Source organism: Pelophylax lessonae, assembly GCF_965119305.1.
Source record: "Pelophylax lessonae genome assembly, chromosome: 9".
NCBI lineage: Eukaryota > Metazoa > Chordata > Amphibia > Anura > Ranidae > Pelophylax > Pelophylax lessonae.
Window position 1 is genome coordinate 24,284,827 of NC_138776.1, and position 24,894 is coordinate 24,309,720.

General features: G+C 47.6%; 1 protein-coding gene across 1 annotated transcript in view; it reads left to right on the forward strand.

Annotated features, from left to right (window-relative positions):
• ENTPD7 (ectonucleoside triphosphate diphosphohydrolase 7) overlaps positions 1-16,450 on the forward strand; it is a gene marked incomplete at its 5' end in the record, with an annotated part of 61,434 nt that extends 44,984 nt beyond the window's left edge. The window contains 6 exons of the mRNA XM_082268795.1: positions 1,708-1,856; positions 1,958-2,124; positions 9,712-10,036; positions 10,121-10,206; positions 12,359-12,520; positions 16,214-16,450. Of these exons, the coding sequence (XP_082124921.1) occupies positions 1,708-1,856; positions 1,958-2,124; positions 9,712-10,036; positions 10,121-10,206; positions 12,359-12,520; positions 16,214-16,445 (1,121 nt within the window). The 3' untranslated portion in view covers positions 16,446-16,450. The remainder of the gene's footprint in view (positions 1-1,707; positions 1,857-1,957; positions 2,125-9,711; positions 10,037-10,120; positions 10,207-12,358; positions 12,521-16,213) is intronic.
• Between the last annotated feature and the right edge of the window lie 8,444 nt (positions 16,451-24,894).

The following is a 24,894-nucleotide window of genomic DNA, read 5'->3' on the forward strand; positions in this document are numbered from 1 at the left end:
TTGGTGGCGATCACTTCGGCTCGCAGAGTGTCGGAACTGGCGGCTTTGTCCTGCAAGTCTCCGTACCTGGTTGTTCATTTGGATAAGGTGGTCTTGCGACCTAATCCTTCTTTTCTGCCAAAACGAGTTTCGGAATTTCATCTTAACGAGGATATTGTTTTGCCTTCGTTGTGCACGAAGCCTAAACATCCAAAGGAGGTGAGATTGCACTCTCTGGATGTTGTTCGGGCGATTAGGGTTTACCTTAAATCGACTGAGTCTTTTCGTAAGACGGACTCCTTGTTTGTTCTTCCAGAGGGTCCTCGGAAGGGCATGGCGGCTTCGGCCTCTACCATCGCCAAATGGATCAGGCAGACCATTGAACAGGCCTATGCCTTGCAGGGGAAGGTTCCCCCTGTGCCTGTGAAGGCGCACTCTACTAGATCACTGAGTACGTCTTGGGCCTGCCGTCATGGGGCTTCTGTAGCCCAGGTGTGTAAGGCGGCGTCTTGGTCGACCGTGCACACTTTCACAAAATTCTACAAAGTAGATGTTCAGGCATCGGCGGATGCTTCCTTTGGCCGCAAGGTTCTTAGTGCGGCTGTTCCCTAGGGTCCCTTGTTGGGGACTCCTGGCTGTTGGGATATCTTTTGTATCCCCTGGTTTTTTTTTTGTCTTTTACTGGGTTGTTGCTCCTGTTGAGCACTTATTTTTGCTGTTGCCCAGCTGGTTTCCTTCCTTTGGTAAGGTTCCTTTCTTTGATGTGGAGACTGCGTTGCCTTTCGGCGCGGATGCGTTTCCCACCCCTCATGTTTGCACTGCTTTGGGACGTCCCCATATGTGACAAATATGAAGAGGCGGCGACTGTCGGAGGACGTAAGAGAAAACGGAATTTTTGTAAAATCTTACCTGTAAAATTCCTTTCTCTGAGTCCTCCGACAGTCGCCGCCCCCGCCCCTCTTTTGGGGTTTGAATGTATACTCTACTGCTATTCCACTAAAACTGAGATATGGTTGCAGGAAGTAGGAGGGTATTGACTGAGGGGACCACCCCTTGAGGGTGGGATATGTTAAAGCTTTATTGTTAACATATTCTGTTGCCTAGCTACTCCTTCGGAGCAAAGTCTAATACCCCATATGTGACGAATATGAAGAGGCGGCGACTGTCGGAGGACTCAGAGAAAGGAATTTTACAGGTAAGATTTTACAAAAATTCCGTTTTTTATATAGCCTTAAGAGTTCCCTTTCCTGGAACTAAGGGGCCAATCCAGCCCCTGAAAAACAACCCCACACCATAATCCCCCCCCCCCCTCCACCAAATGGTTTGGACCAGTGCACAAAGCAAGGTCCATAAAGAGTTTGGGGTGGAGGAACTTGACTGGCCTGCACAGAGTCCTGACCTCAACCCGATAGAACACCTTTGGGATTAATTAGAGCAGAGACTGCGAGCCAGGCCTACTCTTCAACATCAGTGCCTGACCTCACAAATGTACTTCTGGAAGAATGGTCAAACATTCCCATAGACACACTCCTAAACCTGCAAAGGGTGGGCCAACTCAATATTGAACCCTACGGACTAAGACTGGGATGCCATTAAAGTTCATGTGTGTGTATGTATGTATGTGTGTGTAAAGGCAGGCGTCCCAATACTTTTGACAATATAGTATATGTCTGATCTACTTAGAACCTTCCTCTGTACATCCAGTAAGCGGATTGTTGGGTTCTTTAGATGAAGATGCCGTGGTTGCTGTGACAATAGGTACCCAGGAGGAAGCCATCATCCGTAAGAGAACGGTCGGCATTATAGACATGGGTGGCGGCTCCCTGCAGATCGCCTATGAGGTGCCGAAAACCATGACGTTCCCGTCTGCAGAGCATGTACGTATCCGCTCACCTCACAGATAATTGGACAAAAATATTTGTATCGGAACAGAAAAAATGGTTCAGATATCCAGGAAATGTCATCTCTTGTCTTCCAGGAGGAAACCGCCAAACAGATGTTGGCTGAATTCAACTTGGGGTGTGATCTGCAACATACGGATCACGTCTACCGGGTCTTCGTCACCACCTTCATGGGCTTCGGGGGGAACTTTGCTCGGCAGCGCTATGAAGACCTGGTTTTCAATGATACTATGGCAAAAAACAGGTGAGACATGTGATGATGGGGGAGGGGGGGGGTGTATGCATGGAGTATGTATGCCCTTCCTGTGCTTGTATACTTGTACTGACAAATGAGTTGGTAGGGTAATAAGATATTCAACCCCATCCAGCCTGTCAAATGCTTGTAGTGGCCGGGGTTATTAGAAGAGGTGTGTATATGTGTGTGTGTGTATATGTATATGTATGTGTGTATGTATGTGTATGTATGTATGTATGTATGTATGTATGTATGTATGTATGTATGTATGTATATGTATGTATGTATATGTATGTATGTATATGTATGTATGTATGTATGTATGTATATATATGTATGTATGTATGTATATATATGTATGTATGTATGTATATATATGTATGTATGTATGTATATATATGTATATAATACATACATACATACATACATACATACATACATACATACATACATACATACATACATACACAATACATATACATATACACACACACGTTTGGGGGGTTCTGAGTTACTTTCCAGCAAAAAAAATTATAATAATTTTTTTGCTGGAAAGTTACTCAGAACCCCCCCAAACGTGTATGTATGTAATCTTTTTATATATATATGTATGTGTATATGTGTGTGTGTGTGTATGTGTGTGTGTGTGTGTGTATGTATATATATATATATATATATATATATATATATATATATATATATATATATATATATATATATATATATATATATATATATATATATTATAACTTATAAACGCACACATTTTATTTTTTATATCAAATAAAAAAAAAAAGGGGGGGTGAACTTATCCTTTAAGCATACCTGTAACTTTCCTGCAAAAAAAAAAAAAAAAAAATATTTCTCTAGCGCTCATCGACAGACGTAGTCCTCGGTGATACACCACCTTCGGGTTATGTTACCTCCGCAGGAGCAGGACTAGACAGGAAATTAAAAAGCTCTGGCCACACCCTAGGGGCAGTCCCAGAGGGTATATCCTCTCTCTCTCTGCCTCAGCAAATCAGTTATTTTCTGTCTAGTTAGGAGTAAGGACCTAGATACCTTGCTGGGATCTTAGGTCCTGGCAAGAATTTTTTTCTAAAAGGATTTTTAGACAGCTTTTTTTCTCCAGTGTTCCTGTGAGATCTTCAAGCAAGAAAGCTGAACTGGGCGACGGGCTGGATGTTGAGATCCGGTGGTCACCCCAGTTCAGCCTACGAGCGCGTGCAGGCCATAGCTCCGCGCTGGGTCGGCCGCGACAAAGTCCCATTAAAAGGACTGAACCCGCGAGTTAAACGTCTCGCTGAAACGCCAAAGACCATGAGTCACGGCGTCCGTATCGGTCGACAGCCCTCCCGCCCCGGTGGAGAGGGGTACTGTCAGGAGTTGGTGCCCGCCTGGTTCCGGTATGGTGAGTAGTATGTTCCCCCTTTTTCCCTGACGGGTTTTGTGGTGAACGCGGGCCCCTCTCTGTATGGTAAGAAAGAGTTCTTTCTATCCTATAACATGTCACAAATCCTCCTACTTTGAGTGTGATTTTATGTGTGCAAAAAGCCAGGAGGCTTGGTTTGGGAGCTAACAATCTATTGTATACATGTTTTAAAGATGTAATCTGTGGCATTCTGGGAATCTTATGGGTTAAGTATAAGCTACCTACCAGTCAGAAGCCACGGACATGTAGACTGCCTTCCAAATCAGATCTCCAGCTATTAGCAGGCCTCCCGAACGGCCATGCGGTCCGCCAGGGCCGGTACCGCCAGACACGCCATATCCCCATGCAGAGAGAGTGTTGTGTGCCTGCAGCACACCGCTAGTCAGCACAGGCCGCCGCCATTTTTTTTGCTGGATCGCACGAGCCGCCATTTTGGCGTAGCCTCGTGTCTCCAGCATTGGGGCGGCCATGTTTGAGGTGATCCTACACCTCGTGGAGCTTGGGGGAGGCGCCGGAAGGCGTGCAGAGGGGCGGAGCCGCCTCCCTTCTTCCTGGGCAGCCAGCCAAAAGACTTCCTGTTTGTCAAGACAGCGCTGTAAGCTGTTGCAGTTTAACTCTGAGCATCAAGTGGTGAGCCTGGGGGTCTATCTCTCTCTCTCTCTCGATCGATAGGGATCCCTAGCAGGTAACACTAAGGGGCTTTTTGTGGCGCTGGGGGTCAGAAAAAAAAAAAAAAAGTTTTTTTCTTTTGAATTATATTATCCAGGAAGTAACTGGAGTTATCATGGACCCTGCCACACATATTCCCCCACCTGTTTCCCTCGAGGGGGCCTCGGGACCCGCCGGTGCACAGAGTATAGAGTCATTTACAGCAATTTTGGAGTCTATGGTGGCTCGGGTGGAGGCGGCCTGTCAGGGACGGGGGTCAAGGAAGCGACCCCCGCCTACCCCTATACTATCTGACACCTCTGACTCAGATTCAGAGATGGTCACTGCAGTTGCAGGTCCCTCTGCAAGGGCTGTTATCCCAGGTAAAGCCCCCTCAGACAGTGAGGAGGACGCTTCTTCTCCTGCTATAATTCAGGAAGAAGCATTGGTGGACGCACTAGTTGTGGCAGTGCAGGAAACCTTAAAACTTGAGGCTTTACCGGCAGAGGCAACTGAAACAGAGAGGCCTTTCGGTACTAATAAGCCCATCAAGATGGCGAAGGCTTTTCCGGTACCTAAATGTTTTGGTAATCAGATTAAAGGAGAATGGGAACATTCTAAACGTACCTTTACGATTTCCAAGCGTATTGCTAGACGCTATCCGTTTGAGGAATCCATCATTAAGAAATGGACGGTACCACCAGTCGTGGATCCGCCTATTTCCAGGCTGAATAAAGCCACGGTTATTCCAGTGGAGGACACTTCGTCCTTTAAGGATCGAAAGATAGAAGCGGAGTCCCGCACTATCTTTTCTCTGATAGGGTCAGCATTTAGACCAGTAATTGTTATTGGTCTAGTTTCCCAGACACTTACGGAATGGGCGAAAATGGTACGCCAAGATCTTAGGGGAAAAGATATTCCCCAGGAGACATCTGATTTGATGGAACAGATCATACAAGGGCTACGGTTTATCTGTGACGCAGCCTTGGACACAACTCCCTTATTAGGGCATGCATCTAAGTTAGCAGTGATCCTCAGACGTGTGCTGTGGTTAAAATGCTGGTCAGCTGACCTAGGTTCTAAAAAGACCTTGACCAATCTCCCTTTTCAGGGGAATCGTCTATTTGGGGCCAACCTAGATGAAATCATTAAGGATGCCACTGGGGGCAAGAGTACTTTCTTGCCACAGGCTGCAAAAGCTAAGGGACCTCGCAACAAGCGAGGACCTTTCTTTACCGCCCATAAAGGGCGCCCGGCTGGTACTAGCGGGAAAGGCAAGACTCCTCCAGGAGGATTCAAGAAGGGCTGGTCGGACAAGCAGAGGACCAACCCAGCCAAACCCGAAGCAAAGGAGTACACAGCCTGAAGGTGCGCCCCCACCCGGTTTCAGGGTGGGGGGACGTTTTCACCGGTATTCAGGACATTAGATCGAGCATCAACCACTACTACCGGTGCGATTCTTCCCTTCCAACATTTAAGTACAGGAAGCGGTAGTTACCGTTCCCTGAATAGATCTTTTCCTTTACCCTTTCCTAAGATTAGTCCCGATACCTCACAGGAATCGGATCTGGTTGACCAGATAGGCCAAGTAGCCTCTAGTCGGGTGACTTCGGTCCCTGAGGTTCAACCAGAAAAGATCACCCTTCCTGATAACTATCAGGTATCTGATAAATGTGTGGAAACAGAAAACGACCAGACTTCCTCGGATGGTCGGGGCCAGATAGCTCTAGGGACGCCTGGTTCAGATCCAATCAGCGCCAGTGGTCCTAGAAATTCTAGGCTGGCCTCCCCAAGCCGGCCTGGCCGACTTGGACATGCTAGTCGCAGACGTTCCGTGGGAACTTCGTCTCAGGGAGTGTCTGTGGTCTCAAGGACCAAGTTACCTTCGTGCTTTACAGTCGCTGGTTTTAATGGCCTGGCCATTGAGACCCAAGTACTGAAGGACAGAGGTTTGTCTACTTCAGTCATTCCTACCCTTATTAAAGCAAGGAAAGCGACTTCCAGCAAAGTCTATTATCACACATGGAAGACTTATATTGCGTGGTGCGAATCTTTAGGATTTCCTCCACGTACCTATTCGGTGTCTCGAATATTGGCCTTTTTGCAACAAGGGGTTGAGCAGAAGCTAGCCTTGAGCACCATCAAGGGTCAAGTTTCAGCATTAGCAATCTTCTTTCAGAAGCCGTTAGCTACCAAATCCTTGGTGCGGAATTTCATCCAGGGAGTGCGGCACCTGGCTCCTCCAGTCCGCGCGCCCTTACCGCCCTGGGATCTTAATTTGGTTTTGTCGGTTTTACAGAAACCTCCTTTTGAAAACATCAGGGAGATTCCCTTGCTTACTTTATCCCAGAAGGTGGCCTTCTTGGTGGCTATTACTTCTGCTCGCAGGGTGTCAGAACTGGCTGCATTATCATGCCAGTCCCCATACCTAGTGATTCATAGGGATAAGGTAGTACTTCATCCTAAGCCATCTTTTCTTCCTAAGGTGGTTTCAGATTTTCATCTGAATGAAGATATTGTACTACCTTCCTTGTGTCCTCAGCCCAAGCATCATCGGGAACATGCGTTGCATTCCTTAGATGTGGTTCGGGCAATCAGGGTATACCTGAAAGCTACGGAATCATTCCGTAAGACGGATTCACTTTTTGTGATCACGGATGGCCCCAGAAAGGGTTTGCCTGCATCTGCCGCGACCATTGCCAAATGGATTAGACAGACGGTGGTACAGGCTTATTCTATTAAGGGTCAGAGTCCTCCGTTCCCTGTTAGGGCGCACTCCACTCGAGCGCTCAGTACTTCCTGGGCCTTTCGCCATCAGGCGTCAGTGGTCCAGGTATGTAAGGCGGCCACCTGGTCGTCGGTACATACCTTTACAAAATTCTATAAAATTGATGTGACGGCATCGGCGGATGCCTCATTTGGCCGCAAGGTTTTGCAGGCCGCAATTTGAGGAGACCGGTGGTCTACCTCGAGGGTTTTTTTTTTCTGTTTGAAAATTTTTTTGTTGAGTCTCATCATTAAGGATGAGCATTGTAAACTTCTAGTTGGCACCGGTTGGGCCTTCTAGATTGGGATTTGATTTCCATTTTCCCACCCCTCAGTTGTGATACTGCTCTGGGACGTCCCGAAGGTGGTGTATCACCGAGGACTACGTCTGTCGATGAGCGCTAGAGAAAAATGGATTTTTGTAAGATCTTACCGTAAAATCCTTTTCTCTTAGCTCATTGACAGACGTAGTCCCCGCCCCTCTGTTTTTTGAGTTGGGTTGGGTTAAATCTCTAAAGACTGCTTTTTCACATAACTGATTTGCTGAGGCAGAGAGAGAGAGGATATACCCTCTGGGACTGCCCCTAGGGTGTGGCCAGAGCTTTTTAATTTCCTGTCTAGTCCTGCTCCTGCGGAGGTAACATAACCCGAAGGTGGTGTATCACCGAGGACTACATCTGTCGATGAGCTAAGAGAAAAGGATTTTACGGTAAGATTTTACAAAAATCCATTTTTTACGTGGAGAGGAATGCCAGATTTGGCCTGGGCTGGAAATGGTTAAAGTGTATTTTATTTTTTTCCAAAAAAAAAATTGCGTTTGCAAAACTGCTGTGCAAATACAGTGCGACATAAAAAATTGTGACACCATTTTATTCCCTAGGGTCTCTGCTTTAAAAAAAAAAAAATTGTATAATGTTTAGGGGTTATAAGTATTTCCTAGCAAAAATTACGGATTTAAACTTGTAAACCGTGCCAGAAAAAGCCTGGTCTGCAAGTGGTTAATATCAGTTTAATAGGCCCAGAGTCCTGGGTAAGGTAGGATCGGGTTCCCCCGATATGTTCATAGTTCTTGGCTTTAACCTGCAACTCTCTGAAGGGCAGAATAACACTTTGTGCAGTTTAGTGGGCAAAGAATTGGGAGTTCTCCACTTTATTGGTGTGACCTCTTCTATTTTGTCTCCAACACTTCAGCAGAAGAACTTTTAGGGCCAGTTCCCACCACATGCAGTCCAGTGCATTTTTTTTGGACGCATGGATAGTAGATTAAATTGTTTTCAATGGCATAGTTCACACCAGTGCGGTCAGTTGAGGTACGTTCCAGTTCCATAAAAAAAGTAGGAAATGCTGCTTTTTTCCTGCACTGGAACACAGTAAAACGTATCAAAAACGCAGTAGAACACACCAAAAAAAGCAGCAAGAATACACTGGCACACCCATGTCCAGGGATAAGGAAAAAAGAGGGGGAATATGTACTGGACTGCATCAAAAACGCACTGGAACGCATCAAAAACGTGCATACAGAAAAGCATTTGGACTGTTTCTATGGTGTGAACGGGCCCTTAAAACTGACAGTTTTTCCCTTCTATCTGGATTTAGGGTCAGTTCACACCATAGGAACGCAGTCTGCATGTGTTCCAGATACTTGTCTGCATGTGTGTTTTTAATGCCCTCCTCCTCCTCCTAAAGTGGGCTGGTGAGTCAGGCTCCCCCCTTGGACTGCCCTCTTGGCTGGCTGATATTTCTGGGGATTGGCCTTGGGGGGGGGGGGGGGGGGGGGGATGCCCTGGCCATTTTCTTCCTCCTCGTCCTCCTCCTCGTCGTCCTCTTCTTCCTCCTTCTCCAGCCTGGGTGAATATAGGTCTACTGAATGGGCTCCAGAGGGGCATTCTCTGTTGAGGGCTGGCCTGCTGCTTCCTCCTTTTCCTCCTCCCCCCCCCCCCCCCCTCCCTTCTGTCCACCGTGGCTGAAGCTACATAAACAACAACATAAAAGAAAACCCCCAAAAAATTGCAGATCTCCAAGTATGACCAAGGGCACAGAACACAGTCAAAGTATTTACAATGGGCACGAGGAGAAGTGGCCTCCTGCTCCTCCTCCTCATCACTCAAATCCTCCACTTCCTGGAGCCTTCTCAGTGGCTCTCAATGGCTCACTCCCTGGGGCCACAAACTTCAGGATGGCCCTCCTCTTCCTCCTCACCAAGCAGACCACTGCTTGGCGGCCATCAGCTCTGTACGTGCTTTTTTCCAGAGCTTCTTGCCCTGGCTTCTTTAGCGCTCTTGGATTGCCATCCCCATGTCCTTATTTAAGGTTAAGGGCCATAGAAGCGCCTTCCTACGTGCGCTTTTTTTATTCATTTACACGCATACAGAAAAGCATCTGGAATGCATCTGGACTGCGCTTCTATGGTGTCAACTGGCCCTTAACCATAAATAAGGACATGTGTTCCAGTGCGTTTTGGTGCGTTTAGATGTGTTCCAGTACAGTCCAGGAAAAATGCAGCATGTTTTATTTATTTATTTTTTTTACTATGCCATTGGAAACCATATAACCTACCTACCATGCCATTTTTGATTCAGGAAAAAAAAACTTACTGGACCGCATGTGGTGTGGATATAGTATTGACCTGTGGTGATGTGAATTATTGGTGTATGTAACAAATGTTTGTAAATGAAGAACCCTTTATATGTCCTGCTTGTCTATATTTGTGGTTCTTTAGATATTTTGCTTACAAAGCATTCTTCTTTTAGGATTTCAAAAGATCAGACTGGTATGAACTCCAACACTCCATTTTTGGACCCCTGTTTGCCCGTTGGGCACAAAGACCAGCTCCAGCGACAGAACCTGGACTTCCATATTCAGGGGAAAGGGGATTGGGAGAGCTGCCGGCAGCTACTCGAACCGCTATTGGCCAAATCAAACGACTCTCAGGCCTATCTGAATGGAGTGTACCAGCCAGTGATTGACTTCTCCAATAGCGAGTTCTATGGGTTTTCCGAGTTCTTTTACTGCACAGAGGACGTGCTGCGTATGGGTGGAATTTACGACAGTCAGAAGTTCTCCAAAGCTGCCAAGGTAAGGGCTTTAGAAATTACTTGGTGAGCAGATTCTGGGGAGTGTGCAATCTCTTAATCTGTTCCTTCTGGCCTCCTCCCCTAGGATTACTGCAGAATGCCGTGGACCACTTTAACGGAGCGCTTTAAAAACAAGCTCTACTCCGCCCATGCTGACCTACACCGCCTAAAGTAAGTACACCCTGGAGCTTCCGGTATGGTACTTCTGAAGGTAAAATTCCTTCTGGGGTGAATGCCATTTTTACATGGCCAGCCTGTAAGTGAAAGTCTGTCAGTCTCATCTGAATTTTGAACATCCACCCCAAATATCATCTCAGGGCTTTAGATTTGTGTATTCTCACAGTTTCCTTCAAATTTAAGTATGCTTTATTGGCAGGAACAAATACAATTTTAGCATTGTCAAAGGAACTGAGGGAATAGGAATGAGGTGGATGTCCAAGGAACCGGGGAGTAGTTAGGAGGTGGATGTCAATGGAACCGGGGAGTAGCTATGAGGTGGATGTCAACGGAACCGGGGAGTAGTTATGAGGTGGATTTCAACGGAACCGGGGAGTAGTTATGAGGTGGATGTCAACGGAACCGGGGAGTAGTTATGAGGTGGATGTCAACGGAACAGGGGAGTAGTTATGAGGTGGATGTCCAAGGAACCGGGGAGTAGTTATGAGGTGGATGTCAACGGAACAGGGGAGTAGTTAGGAGGTGGATGTCCAAGGAACCGGGGAGTAGTTATGAGGTGGATGTCCAAGGAACCGGGGAGTAGTTATGAGGTGGATGTCCAAGGAACCGGGGAGTAGTTATCAGGTGGATGTCCAAGGAACCGGGGAGTAGGTATGAGGTGGATGTCCAAGGAATCGGGGAGTAGCTATGAGGTGGATGTCCAAGGAATCGGGGAGTAGCTATGAGGTGGATGTCCAAGGAATCGGGGAGTGGCTATGAGGTGGATGTCCAAGGAACCGGGGAGTGGCTATCAGGCGGATGTCCAAGGAATCGGGGAGTAGTTATGAGGTGGATGTCCAAGGAACCGGGGAGTAGGTATGAGGTGGATGTCCAAGGAATCGGGGAGTAGCTATGAGGTGGATGTCCAAGGAATCGGGGAGTAGCTATGAGGTGGATGTCCAAGGAATCGGGGAGTGGCTATGAGGTGGATGTCCAAGGAACCGGGGAGTGGCTATCAGGCGGATGTCCAAGGAATCGGGGAGTAGTTATGAGGTGGATGTCCAAGGAATCGGGGAGTAGTTATGAGGTGGATGTCCAAGGAATCGGGGAGTAGTTATGAGGTGGATGTCCAAGGAATCGGGGAGTAGTTATGAGGTGGATGTCCAAGGAATCGGGGAGTAGTTATGAGGTGGATGTCCAAGGAACCGGGGAGTGGCTATCAGGCGGATGTCCAAGGAATCGGGGAGTAGTTATGAGGCGGATGTCCAAGGAATCGGGGACTAGCTATGAGGCGGATGTCCAAGGAACCGGGGAATAGTTATGAGGTGGATGTCAACGGAACCGGGGAGTAGTTATGAGGTGGATGTCCAAGGAATCGGGGAGTAGCTATGAGGTGGATGTCCAAGGAACCGGGGAGTAGTTATGAGGCGGATGTCCAAGGAACCGGGGAGTAGTTATGAGGCGGATGTCCAAGGAACCGGGGAGTAGTTATGAGGCGGATGTCCAAGGAACCGGGGAGTAGTTATGAGGCGGATGTCCAAGGAACCGGGGAGTAGTTATGAGGTGGATGTCCAAGGAACCGGGGAGTAGTTATGAGGTGGATGTCCAAGGAACTGGGGAGTAGTTATGAGGTGGATGTCCAAGGAACCGGGGAGTAGTTATGAGGTGGATGTCCAAGGAACTGGGGAGTAGTTATGAGGTGGATGTCAAAGGAACCGGGTTAGTAGTTAGGAGTTAGATATAGGTGGGAAAGGAAGGAATAATTCCTACGAAACATTATTGGGGATAAAAGAATCATATAAAGAGAACCTTGACCTTAAAAATTAAGTGGGAGTCGGAGTTCAGGGACTGTATCAGGTGAAGGAATATTAAGATGGGTAGGGGTGGGATTTCTTATGTCGTCCTCAGTCGGTGTTATGCGGTAACACATTTTTGCACCTATTTTTAATGTTTGCTCTCCTTATTCTAGTAGAATGGGGAGTTTTTTTCCACTCCTTCACACAAGTTTAGGTGGAGATTCTCTAATAATGAGTGTCTCTTATTGTTGAGTACTTGGAACATCTTGGTAGGAATTTGCCATGTCCTCCCAGGGCTCCCTGGGCACACTGTCTTGTATATTTTATAGTAAGAGTGTTTCCAGCACCCATTATCCCTCCCTCTCTTACAGGTATCAGTGTTTTAAGTCTGCCTGGGTGCATAAAATTCTCCATGATGGCTTTCATTTTCCACATCACTATCCAAACCTCAGGACTGCCCAGCTGGTGTATGACAAGGAGGTTCAGTGGACGCTCGGTGCCATCCTTTACAAGACCCGCTTCCTGCCTCTCAGGTAAGTGCGCACCTGTGCAGGATCACCATGACACACCTACACCGGGCTGCACTGCCATACAGGAGCTCTGCTTCCATTCTAAGCTGGTTGGATATTTATGCTTCCTGGGAAAGCACCCTGAATATTCTTTTATAAATCTAATAGGATGTGGAACTCCCTTCCAAAATCTGTGGTGTCATCAGGAAGTATTGATTGTTTTAAAAATAACTCTGGGGTGTGCATCTTAGTGAACACAATATACAGGGATATGGGAAGAGATTATCGGCATAAGCGCACACACACACAGGTTAAACTGGATGGATTATTGTCTTTATTTAACCTCACCAACTATGTAAACTATGTAATAGGTGTAACTTGAAGTATAAATTTACTCCTGAGCTATGCATGGCGCCCGGATGGGTCTCGTACACCATTTTAGCACCAGGGGACCCCCATTAGCCATGATAGATGTGACCTCTGGCAGCTCTGCTTTCAACATTCAGCTCCAGAGCTGCCATAGACCAGACAAAGCGGGGTTACCCTTCATGTTAGATTTAGGCTGTGATTGGCTGGCGGACCCAGCCCCTTTCACTGCTCAGTTCAGGCTGTAACATTCTAGCAATTTGTTTTTCCTGTCCATGACCTTTTTATTTTTCACTGCCGCCAATTCTTTTTTTTCTTCTTACGTTCAGCTGACAGCTGATGACTCATCGGTTGCTAAGGATGCGTCGGCTGGCCTCCCAGCCCAATCCCTAACAACCAGCTATTGTTAAAGATGCAAGTGGCCGGTGCTAGGTCTCCAAGGGGATGAGTGGGATGATATGTGGGACTACCCGTTCCAGATTCTGGTGTCGGCAAGGGACAGATATTCAATTAAAACTGCTCAATAGAGTAGAGCCTACTATACTCCTGCAATAATTGCCACTATGTATGGCTCGGGCTCAGTGGAATGTTGGCGATGCACCACATCTCCTGCAGATTTCAATCATATTACTCTGGCACTGTCCGCCGATACGTGAGTTCTGGACGGAGGTTCTCCAGACTCTTCAGGACCTGATTCTTGTCCCGGTTCCCATGACCATTTCAGTGTGTTTGTTGGGCCTGGTTGAGGGGGTGGTACCACGTCAGGCGCAGAGAGCTCTGTTGGCGCTCTCCCTGTTTTATGCACTCAAGGCCATTTTGCTTCATTGGAAGAAGCCAGAGGCCCCTTCCCTGTCCTGGAAAAACCTTATAAATAAAGCTTTACATTTGTAAAAAGCCACATACTTAACCATTTCAATACCGGGCACTTTCACCCCCTTCCTGCCCAGGCCAGTTTTCAGCTTTCAGCGCTGTCACACTTTGTAGCATGACTGTGCAATTGTCATTCACTGTACCCATACAACATTTTTATCACAAATAGAGCTTTCTTTTGATGGTATTTAATCACCGCAGGGTTTTATTTTATTTCTTGCACAAAAAAAGTGACAGAAAAAAAAAAAATTTTTTCTTATTTTCTGTGAGTAAATTTTGAAAATAAGTAATTTTTCGCCTTCACTGATGTGCACTGATGCGGTGGCACTAATATGCCGCACTGATGGGGAGGTACTAATATGCTGCACTGATGAGGAAGTACTAATATGCCGCACTGATGGGCACTGTTTTTTCACTTTTCTGTAATCAGGGCACTGATGGGGAGGTACTAATATGCCGCACTGATGGGGAGGTACTAATATGCCGCACTGATGGGGAGGTACTAATATGCTGCACTGATGGGGAGGTACTAATATGCCGCACTGATGGGCACTGTTTTTCACTTTTCTGTAATCGGGGCACTGATGATCATTAGTGCCCTGATTACCTGTCCTGGTCTCCCCTTTGAGAAGGAGCCACTGATCGACTATCCTTGCCACACATTCTGACAGTGTGAGGCGCGGAAAGCCGATAAACGGCACTTCCTCATTTACATGTGACCACCTGTGATTGGACACAGCCGATCGCATGGGTAAAGAGCCATGTCATTGGCTCTTTACCAAGATCGAGGTCGTGCCGTGTCCTAGCAACAAGGCGCGGCCACCATCACCGCACTGCGCGCCCCCGCAAGTGGCCGTTCTTGTGTGCCGTCATGACGGCGTCCCAGAGAGCTGCACTGCTCCCCCGTCATTTGACGGTGGACGGGCAGCAAGTGGTTAAGCAGACGGTGGGCGGGGGGCAGCGAGTGGTTAAGCAGACGGTGGGCGGGGGGCAGCGAGTGGTTAAGCAGACGGTGGGCGGGGGGGCAGCGAGTGGTTAAGCAGACGGTGGGCGGGGGCAGCGAGTGGTTAAGCAGACGGTGGGCGGGGGGCAGCGAGTGGTTAAGCAGACGGTGGGCGGGGGCAGCGAGTGGTTAAGCAGACGGTGGACGGGGGCAGCAAGTGGTTAAGCAGACGGTGGGCGGGGGCAGCAAGTGGTTAAGCCGAGACTGCCCCAACAAATTTCAAAAGGTGTGGCAATGCTGGTTGTCAGCCACAGATACCCTGGATTAATTCATCTTCTAGTGAATGAGATGTCCAATAAATGGCACCGGTCCTTGCAAGTAGACTGTAATTTACTGTTTAGTAACAGGATCATTATTGTTTTATCTTTCTTGTCGTTGTCCACATGGGATAATTTTCTGGTCCAGAGATATGGTTGGAGGTGGGGGGACATTATCTGGTCCAGAGATATGGTTGGAGGTGGGGGACATTATCTGGTCCAGAGATATGGTTGGAGGTGGGGGACATTATCTGGTCCAGAGATACGGTTGGAGGTGGGGACATTATCTGGTCCAGAGATACGGTTGGAGGTGGAGGACATTATCTGGTCCAGAGATATGGTTGGAGGTGGGGACATTATCTGGTCCAGAGATACGGTTGGAGGTGGGGACATTATCTGGTCCAGAGATACGGTTGGAGGTGGGGTCATTATCTGGTCCAGAGATACGGTTGGAGGTGGAGGACATTATCTGGTCCAGAGATACGGTTGGAGGTGGGGACATTATCTGGTCCAGAGATACGGTTGGAGGTGGAGGACATTATCTGGTCCAGAGATACGGTTGGAGGTGGGGACATTATCTGGTCCAGAGATATGGTTGGAGGTGGGGGGACATTATCTGGTCCAGAGATACGGTTGGAGGTGGGGACATTATCTGGTCCAGAGATACGGTTGGAGGTGGGGTCATTATCTGGTCCAGAGATATGGTTGGAGGTGGGGACATTATCTGGTCCAGAGATACGGTTGGAGGTGGGGACATTCTCTGGTCCAGAGATACGGTTGGAGGTGGGGACATTCTCTGGTCCAGAGATATGGTTGGAGGTGGAGGACATTATGTCTTTGCATGATTTTCTTATGTTTTTATGGAGTATTGCACTACTGGGATGGGGTGCGAGGGGGTGTGTATGTTATTTTTATACCTTCCAAGTTGAGGGTTTCCCTTTTTTTGTTTTTTCTTTGTATGTTATGTTTATTTTGTCGGAAATGTTCAATAAAAATAATTTTCCAAAAAAAAGATAGACAGGCTGAGTCCAGTCCCCTGGGCAGAAAATGTGAGGCTAACTTTCTGTGAGATTACAGAAGGAGGAAGCAGAAGATCTGTAATCTGACAACAGAAAAATTAGCTACACCCAAATAACAATTGTTTTTGCTCAGAATAGGGCTTTGATTTTCATCCTCATTATGGATTTGCTCCTCACGCTGTGTAACTTTTTATTTTTACAGGGATATTCGTCCAGAGAACGCTCGCCCAGCACACGTGAGTTGGTATCGCATCTCCTTCGTTTACAACCACTATCTATTCTTCGCCTGCATTCTGGTGGTCCTGCTCTCCATCGTACTCTACATCCTGCGACTGAGACGCATCCACCGGCGACTGGCGAGGGCCTCTGCTCTGGACTTACTACTGCTGGAGGAAGGAGGACATCTGGTGGCAATCCCTGGTATTGCCCGATGAGACCAGCACAGTGTGTGACCTCAGCACATTCCAATGTTCTCTATTGACGCACTTTCAATGCACAGTTTCTTCTTTTTACAGACTCTCGGTGAACATTGGTTCTTTCCGCTCTGTCATGGAGCACCAGGCGTTTAGTCGTTCTGCAGGGGAGCTGGTCTTTCTGGCCTGACCCTAAAAAGTGTACCGGTCATACCCTGCAAATCGCAACTTGCACTGCTGCTACTGCCTTGATTTCAGCTCCTAATGTTGTCCCCTTCCCCTAAACTCACACAAACCAAGGAATTCTTCCTAGAGGCTGAGAGTGATGCCATCATTGGTTTATGTGATGGGGGGTGGGGGTTTGAGATTGGGGGTCTCACAGGGCACACAGAAGGAGAATTTTTTTAAACTTGCATGTAGCAAAAGCTGGGGTAAGTTTAACCCCTTTAAACCAGCGCATCCTGGCCCTTTTAGGGGGTTTAAGATGCCTGGATTTATAGTCATGTGACCACCATGATTGGCTGTCACGTGATCAGAAAGCTCCTGATCTCAAGCAGCGATCCTGAGCTTTCAGTTAGCCGCCGGTAACTGTCGGGAGCGCACTCTCAGCACGGCTGTATACAATCAATTGGCAATAGGCTTAGGCGTGTTCGGATCCTAGTTCCCAACCCACCTTAGCAATCCTGCCAGGAAGACGTCACTGCACAGCGCCAATCATAGGCAGTGAGAAATTTCCTGGCCCGCAAGCTGCACATACATGTGCTGCTCTCAATTGGCGGTGTGCAGTGACTGCTTCCTGGCGGGACTGGTCAGATACATTGGGATTAGGATCCAAACTTGGCGCCAAGGCCCTGCTGCCGAGAGGCCGCATATTTGCGTGTGGCCGGTGCCAATGGGTTTACAGCTCATCACTGCCTGCTATCTCATTGATGAAACTCCCCATATTCATATCCCATTGGAAGGTGATGGAGAAGGGTTGAAACCTCTGTCTGGTTTTATCACTCTGTGTCCCCGATCTCTGTTCCCTTTCTTTCATGTCCTGGATTTGTAGTCCTAAAGGCAGCTGAAATATCCCCAGTGGAGTCAGAGAGAGCAACAAAAACCGGACAGCAGTTCTAACCCTTACTCCTCTTATTTAAACACAAAAAAAGAAAAACCAATTGGTGATGGACTTCAATGGTATGGTGAGTGGGGATTAATGCTGTATGGTGAGTGGGGATTAATACGGTTAAGGAGCTTTGCCAGACATGACCCATTCCCTTTAAGAAACAAAGATGGCAGCTCCTGGGACCATTTCTGCAGAGGTAGGTGGCCGCTCGCTGCTGCTGTGAGAATGGAGGGGTTGTATGTTTACTATGGTTGTGTAAGTCCAATGTAAATATTGATTTTCTGGTTGATTCCTGTTGGTTACCCAAGAGGCACAAATGACGTCATAGAGCCACAAATTATGTCAAACATCAACAAATGACGTCATAGAGGCGATAACTGTTTCTGTTCTCAGCCGGAATGAATCTTTTTCCTTCTGTGTTAACCTGCCGCTTCAATGGGGACTTGGCCAATGTTCTGTGACCAAATACTCGACCAATCACCATGGAAGACCCTCCTACCACGGTGATGTCATTGTTCTAGTAAGTTGATTGGCTGCTGCCTCACCAGCTGGGCCATACACGAGAATGTCTGTATTTGTAAATTTTTTTGTGCTTGCCTGCCATGGTGGGGGCAAAGAATTTTAATGGAAACCTGGGAAATACAGGAAACAAGGGGTCGGTACGGCCTTCGCCTTCCCTCTGCGTGAACGGACTTTGTGTTCCGCAGTTGTGCAAACTATCTTAATGTGAACAAGACTTCAGCAGGACTTTCATAGTGGTGCTAATATTTCTTGGCGATTTTATAGTCGGCCGTGCAGCTTTAAAAACAATAAGCTATTTTCAGTCATTGATTTTTTTTTTTTTTTTTTTTTTCTCAGACAGTATGCATTATGCACAATGTAGCAAGTTTTCCTTTTTATGGAAAATCCTTTAAGGATTGTGTTTAGAGCTATGATGATGTGAGCGATGCGCTAACCCAAAGGTTTGTAAAATATGAATTCTGATTGGTTGCTATGGGTTACTGCATTGTACGTACCCAACCAGCCACCTGGAAATCCGCTTCCTGTGTGGTGTGGGGTCACTTTAGTGGTCGCTAGTTTAGTTGTATGTTGTGGCAGATTGTCACTATTTGTGGTGTTGAGAGCTGACCAATCGGTGGTCAGTGTTCCTTCCATTGTTGTGGTTGTTTTAGGCTAGGCCTTAGACGGCGTTAAGAAAAATGTTTAAAAGTGCGGGGGGGGGGGGGGCTGAGAATCGGGGCCTTGGATGGAAGTTGGACTCGTGTCCCGGAGATCAACTTTACATCCATTTTAATTTCAGTCGGAGGTGTTTCTGAGATCACTCGCAACATCCGACCTGCATTCATTCTCCTTCTGACTTGCAGTCGTTCTCCTCCTGGTTTACTGACGTTTTTTTCCCCTCCCGCCTTGCTGCCGTTCCCCTCCCGCCTTGCAGCCATTTGTCCTCCTGGCTTGCTGCCATTTGTCCTGACTTGCAGTCAATCCCTTGCTGCCGTTTGTCCTGACTTGCAGTCAATCCCCTTCTGGCTTGCTGCCGTTTGTCCTCCTGACTTGCAGTCAATCCCCTTCTGGCTTGCTATCGTTTGTCCTCCTGGTTGGCTGCCGTTTGTCCTTCTGGCTTGCAGTCGATCCCCCCTCTTGGCTTGCTGCCGTTTGTCCTCCTGACTTGCAGTCGATCCCCTCCTGGCTTGCTGCCGTTTGTCCTCCTGACTTGCAGTCGATCCCCCTCTTGGCTTGCTGCCGTTTGTCCTTCTGGCTTGCAGTCGATCCCCCCTCCTGGCTTGCTGCCGTTTGTCCTCCTGACTTGCAGTCGATCCCCTCCTGGCTTGCTGCCGTTTGTCCTTCTGGCTTGCAGTCGATCCCCCCTCTTGGCTTGCTGCCGTTTGTCCTCCTGACTTGCAGTCGATCCCCTCCTGGCTTGCTGCCGTTTGTCCTCCTGACTTGCAGTCGATCCCCCTCTTGGCTTGCTGCCGTTTGTCCTTCTGGCTTGCAGTCGATCCCCCCTCCTGGCTTGATGCCGTTTGTCCTCCTGACTTGCAGTCGATCCCCTCCTGGCTTGCTGCCGTTTGTCCTTCTGGCTTGCAGTCGATCCCCCCTCCTGGCTTGCTGCCGTTTGTCCTCCTGACTTGCAGTCGATCCCCTCCTGGCTTGCTGCCGTTTGTCCTCCTGACTTGCAGTCGATCCCCTCCTGGCTTGCTGCCGTTTGTCCTCCTGACTTGCAGTCGATCCCCTCCTGGCTTGCTGCCGTTTGTCCTCCTGACTTGCAGTTGATCCCCTCCTGGCTTGCTGCCGTTTTGTCCTCCTGACTTGCAGTCGATCCCCTCCGGGCTTGCCACCGTTTGTCCTCCTGACTTGCAGTTGATCTCCCCCTTTTTGGCTTGCTACCATTTGTCCTCCTGAATTGCAGCCGATCCCCTCCTGGCTTGCCACTGTTTTGTCCTCCTGATTTGCAGTTAATCCCCTTATGATTTGCAGCCAAATCTCCTTCACCCCCTCTCCTGGCTTGCAGCTAACAGTGATACACTTCCAGGAATTTAAAGCTGCAGGTTTGGGACACACTGGATCTCTTGACTGGCAGCTACATTCCTTCAGGACAGAGTAAGAGATGTGGGAGCCAGCAGGAGGAACCACAGTGCTGAGCGAGGATGCATTGTCCAACACACCTAGACGTGGTGGATCGCACTGTCACCCAGAGCTGTGGTGGAAGAGTGAAGAATTTACTTATAGCCCAACAGTTCGTAATATGGTGACCGGGTCCCTTGACGAAATGAAGGTGAAAGGGCCCCAGCTGTTCTGCAGTGAAAATCTTCACTTTCAGTTCCTTATGGGACTTTGCAGTAGTTGTCATCCCTATTGTAACGCTCAGTACCATCAGTCCACCCCAAGGGTAACAACACTTCGGGTAGAGAGCACCCTCCCCCCCCCATTCACGATCCACAAATCAAGGGGCTCCCCTCCCAAGATGCAAGGTATGTAAGACAGGATGGCTGCACACTCCCCTGAAGTTCAGGATAAAAACCTCGCAGAGCACAGACAGGAAGCAGGGTTGACGCGTTTCACTCACAGCAGCACTTAATCATAATGACAATTCTCAGTACCAAAGAGTCATCATTTTTGTATAACGACAGCAGTGTGGCCCTCTGTGGACATTAATGTGGCCCCGTGAAGATGAACTCCATGTTCGGCCCACTGGTTCCTCAGAGTTTGACCTGCCCACTGTGGAGGCTTTTCGGATCTTTTTCCTCTGCGTTTGGCAGATGTAGTTCAGTTGCTGCTGTGTGAGTCTCCTATTGATCTCCAGTCCTCTGCCATTGCCTGGGGTTCTCCCTCTCACTGCTGGTTCCCTGCACTCAGTGTAGAGAGGAGACTGGGCCTGTGCCGGAGATGAAGAACCCGGTGACTGGTCCAGATCTGCTCGGTGTACTGCATACAATCACTCCAGGGGCACGTACAGTAGATGGATTTTATCCCAATCGGGCCCTTTATCAGGGGTTCTTTGTATGCCCAGTGGAATCTCCTCCAGTGATTCCCACCCCCCAAAATCTTCCTTCCTGTGCTTTTCGGAGGCGGCTCAGGCTGACTAGTGTACATTGTAGGAACTCCTGTAGCGCACACCGCCTGATATTATTCTTAGTTTTCCTGGAAGAATGTTAAAGGGACATCTCTTTACTTGCATTACACTTGTGGGGACTTACCTTGCACAGGTAATCTGAAGCACTTCTAGGTACCGGCTGATAAAAATGTATTTATAATCCACTCCTTTGGGCTCAGTTCACATATATGCAAATCGGATGCGTTTTTGAAGCACATCCAATTTGCATAATGTGAACCAGACTGGATTTCAATGGAGCTGGTTCACATATATGTGGGCTGGTTGCGCTGCGAATTTAACCACTTGCCGACCCCTTTACGCAGATTTACTGCGGCAGGGCGACTCGGCTGCGCATAATCACATAGATACGATTTTTGATTATGTGCGCGCACGCCGCCGGAGCCGCGCTCCCGCTGTGATTAGACCGTTTCGGGGTATTGGTAATCTAACTTTGACACCCGCAGCAGATTGCATGGAGGCCGTGCGATTGCAATGCGGTGCAGGAAATGCACAGGATTTGCTGCATCAATCAGAGTGAACCAGGGCTGACAGTGCAGCTGTTTATCCTGCCAAAAATCCAGTGACCCCATAGCTTCCTGTGCAGGCTGCTTCTGATATACCGTTGTCTGCAGTTTTATTCGTTCTTTCTGTGGACAACAAAGCAAGTCCTCTCTAATGCAATATGACGCTTCTGTTTTTAGGATTGTTTTTTTAGATCTAGTGACAGGTGACCTTTGAAGCATGGTGACGACCAGTGTTATATTGCCAGGCTGCCTGTCCAATCACAGCCTTGTAGAAGTACCCAGAAGATGGGATAGAATGATCGCTGATTGAAGAGCGTTTTAATGGGAAAAATACCTAACCCTGACGTTTAAAGCTGCAATAAACAAACATTTCTTATATTGCAACTTGCCAATCATTAGATGTGGCGACTGCCTTCGTTTTCTTTCCTTTATTTTTCACCTGGTGCTCCTGTCAGTAAGGCGACATTCATATGAGTGACTAGCGCCGGTCCGAATGACAATGGTGGGAATCATCTGATTTGTTTCGGATAGCTGGGTCTGCCTGTACATTTCAATGTCAGGTCGGCAGCGGCCATTGCTGTCCACTCGGCCAGAGGTGACCTGCAGTGATGAAAGAGCGCAAAGTGTGTCCTGTAGCAATCATCGTAGGCAATCGCTGGCTGGGGGGCAGCCCTGGATAGCTATGGCTGACGCTGACCTGTCATTGACGAACACAGGGGGCTTAAACAGCCGCAGGAATAATCAGGAGCTGTCATTCGCATCGGTGCTCATTGCCTGGGTGCACATCCAAGTCTAAGTTTTTAACTGAACAAGCTGTCCTATGGATGCAGCAGTTACAGTGTTGAGACAAATCATTTGCTACTGACAAGTGCTTACAAGGATCAGCTTTTTATTCAGGAAACCACTGTTCATTATAAATGTATATAGATGTGGCGGTTTGCAAGTACTGGGAAAAAAAGGATGAAGCCATAACCACCTTATTTTATTTATTCCCCCCCCCCCCCCCCCCCCAGTCGGCAGGTTGGCTTTCTCATGAAAGAGGTCCAAGCGCCTCTTCAGCCACTGGGTCGCTTTCAGAAGAGCCGGGAGGGGACTTCCCCCCCCCCCCCTGGCTGGTCACAGAGGCAAACAGAGACCAGTTCGCCTCTATGGCCTTGGAGGACTGGAGCAACGGTATGATGTCACTTCCGGTCTAGGGTGGAAACGATTGTCTTTTTTTTTTTTTTTTTTTTTTTTTTTTTCTTTTTTAAAGCAAAGAATTAAATTAATAAATTAATCCTAGTACAAGGAATGTAAATAAGGATGACGGGTCCTCTTTATGATTTACATTCCTTGTACTAGGATTAAAAGTGGAAAAAAAAAAAAAAATGTTTAAGTGCTACCATCCCTCCGTGCTCGCATGCAGAAGCGAATGCATACATCATTTGCACACATGTATGTAAATGGTGTTAGAGCGAGAGCAATAATTCTACCACTAGACCTCTAAAATTTTTACAGGTTAATATTTATTTAATATTTAATTTTCTAAAAAAAAAAAAAGAGATTTTTAAAGTGGAGTTCCAGCCCTTTCTGTGTTTGTTAAACCACTTGCCGACCGCCGCAAGTACATATACTGCGGCGGTGTCAGCCCCCCCCCCCCCCCAGGTAAAGTGACTTATCGGTACGTCACTCGCCCGCGGGCCAATAGGCGCGCTCCCGCTCATTCACTGCCATCCCCGCGCGAGTGACCGGTGGCTCTGATGTCCACCGGTCACTCGCGATCTCCCGCTGGAGAGGGAGAAGGACAGACAGCTGATGTAAATAAAGCCGCCTGTCATTCTCCCTGGTGTGACTGCAGAGATCATACGATCCTGCTATGTAGGATCGTATGTCTCTGTGGTTACATCCAAAGCCATGCCCCTTTACAGTTAGAAGCACGCCCCTAGGGACACACTTAACCCCTGGATCTCTAAAGTTAACCCCTTCCCTGCCAGTGTCATTTTTACAGTAACAGTGCATATGTATAGCACTGATTACTGTAGTAATGTCACTGGTCCCCCCAAAAGTGTCAGTCAAGGGTCCGATATGTCCACCACAATGTCACAGTCCCGCAAAAAAAAAAAAAAAAAAAATCGCAGATCGCCGCCATTTACTAGTTAAAAAAAATAAATAAAAATGACATAAATCTTTCCCGTAGTTAGTAAACGCAATAACTTTTGCGCAAACCAATCAAAATACGCTTATTGTGATTTTTTTTTTTTTTACCAAAAATATGTAGCAGAAAACAAATTGGCCTAAAATGTTAAAAAAATTCAGATTTTTACATTTTTTTTGGGGGGGAATTTCATATAAAAAAAAATGTGAAAAATGTTATTTTTTCAAAATCGTCGCTCTTTTTTTGTTTATAGCGCAAACAGTAAAAATGGCACAGGTGATCAAATCCCACCAAAAGAAAGCTCTGTTTGTGGGAAAAAAAGGGACATCCATTCCATTTGGGTACATCGTCGCCCAACCGCGCAATTGTCCGTTAAAGTCACGCAGTGCTGAATCGCAAAATAGGCCCTGGTCTTTGAGCAGCCAAATCCTCCGGGGCTTAAGTGGTTAAGTCAGCAGCTACAAAAAGTGTATCTGCTGACTTTTATTAAGCACACACTCACCTGTCCCAGGATCCAGCCACCTAAAGCCTTGATCCTCTCCTTTTTGCTCTCGGCGGCGCCGGCATCACTATAGTGTGGGCACCCAGCTGTGACAGCTTGTGGCTTGGCATGCGCGTCTTGATTGGCGGGCAATCTTATGGGACCTCTGATGTGCCCCAGAAGATTGCAGGGAGGGAGGCGGAAAAGGAGAAATTCCACTCGGCGCATCGGAGCTCTGAGCAAAAGTGGGGAGCAAGTACCTCCCCAAAAATGACATGCCAAATGTGGTATGGCAGGGGGTTAGGCGTACTTTTGGGTGGAACTCTGCTTTTTAAATACTGTAGTTTGTTTCCACTCTACGAGCGTGCACAATTTTACAGCGTGACATGTTCGTTCTCTATTTTCTCAACGTAACATCATCTTTTATATGTTCTAAATAAAAAATTTATAAAGGAGGATGTTATGTTGAGTAAATAGAGAACGAACGTGTCACGCTGTAAAATTGTGCACGCTCACGGAGTGGCGACAAACTACGGTACTTAAAAAGCAGTCCCACCCCAAAAACTGCTGCGCGAATACTGTGTGACATAAAAAACTGAGAGCTCGGCATTTTTTTTTCCCCTCGGGTCTC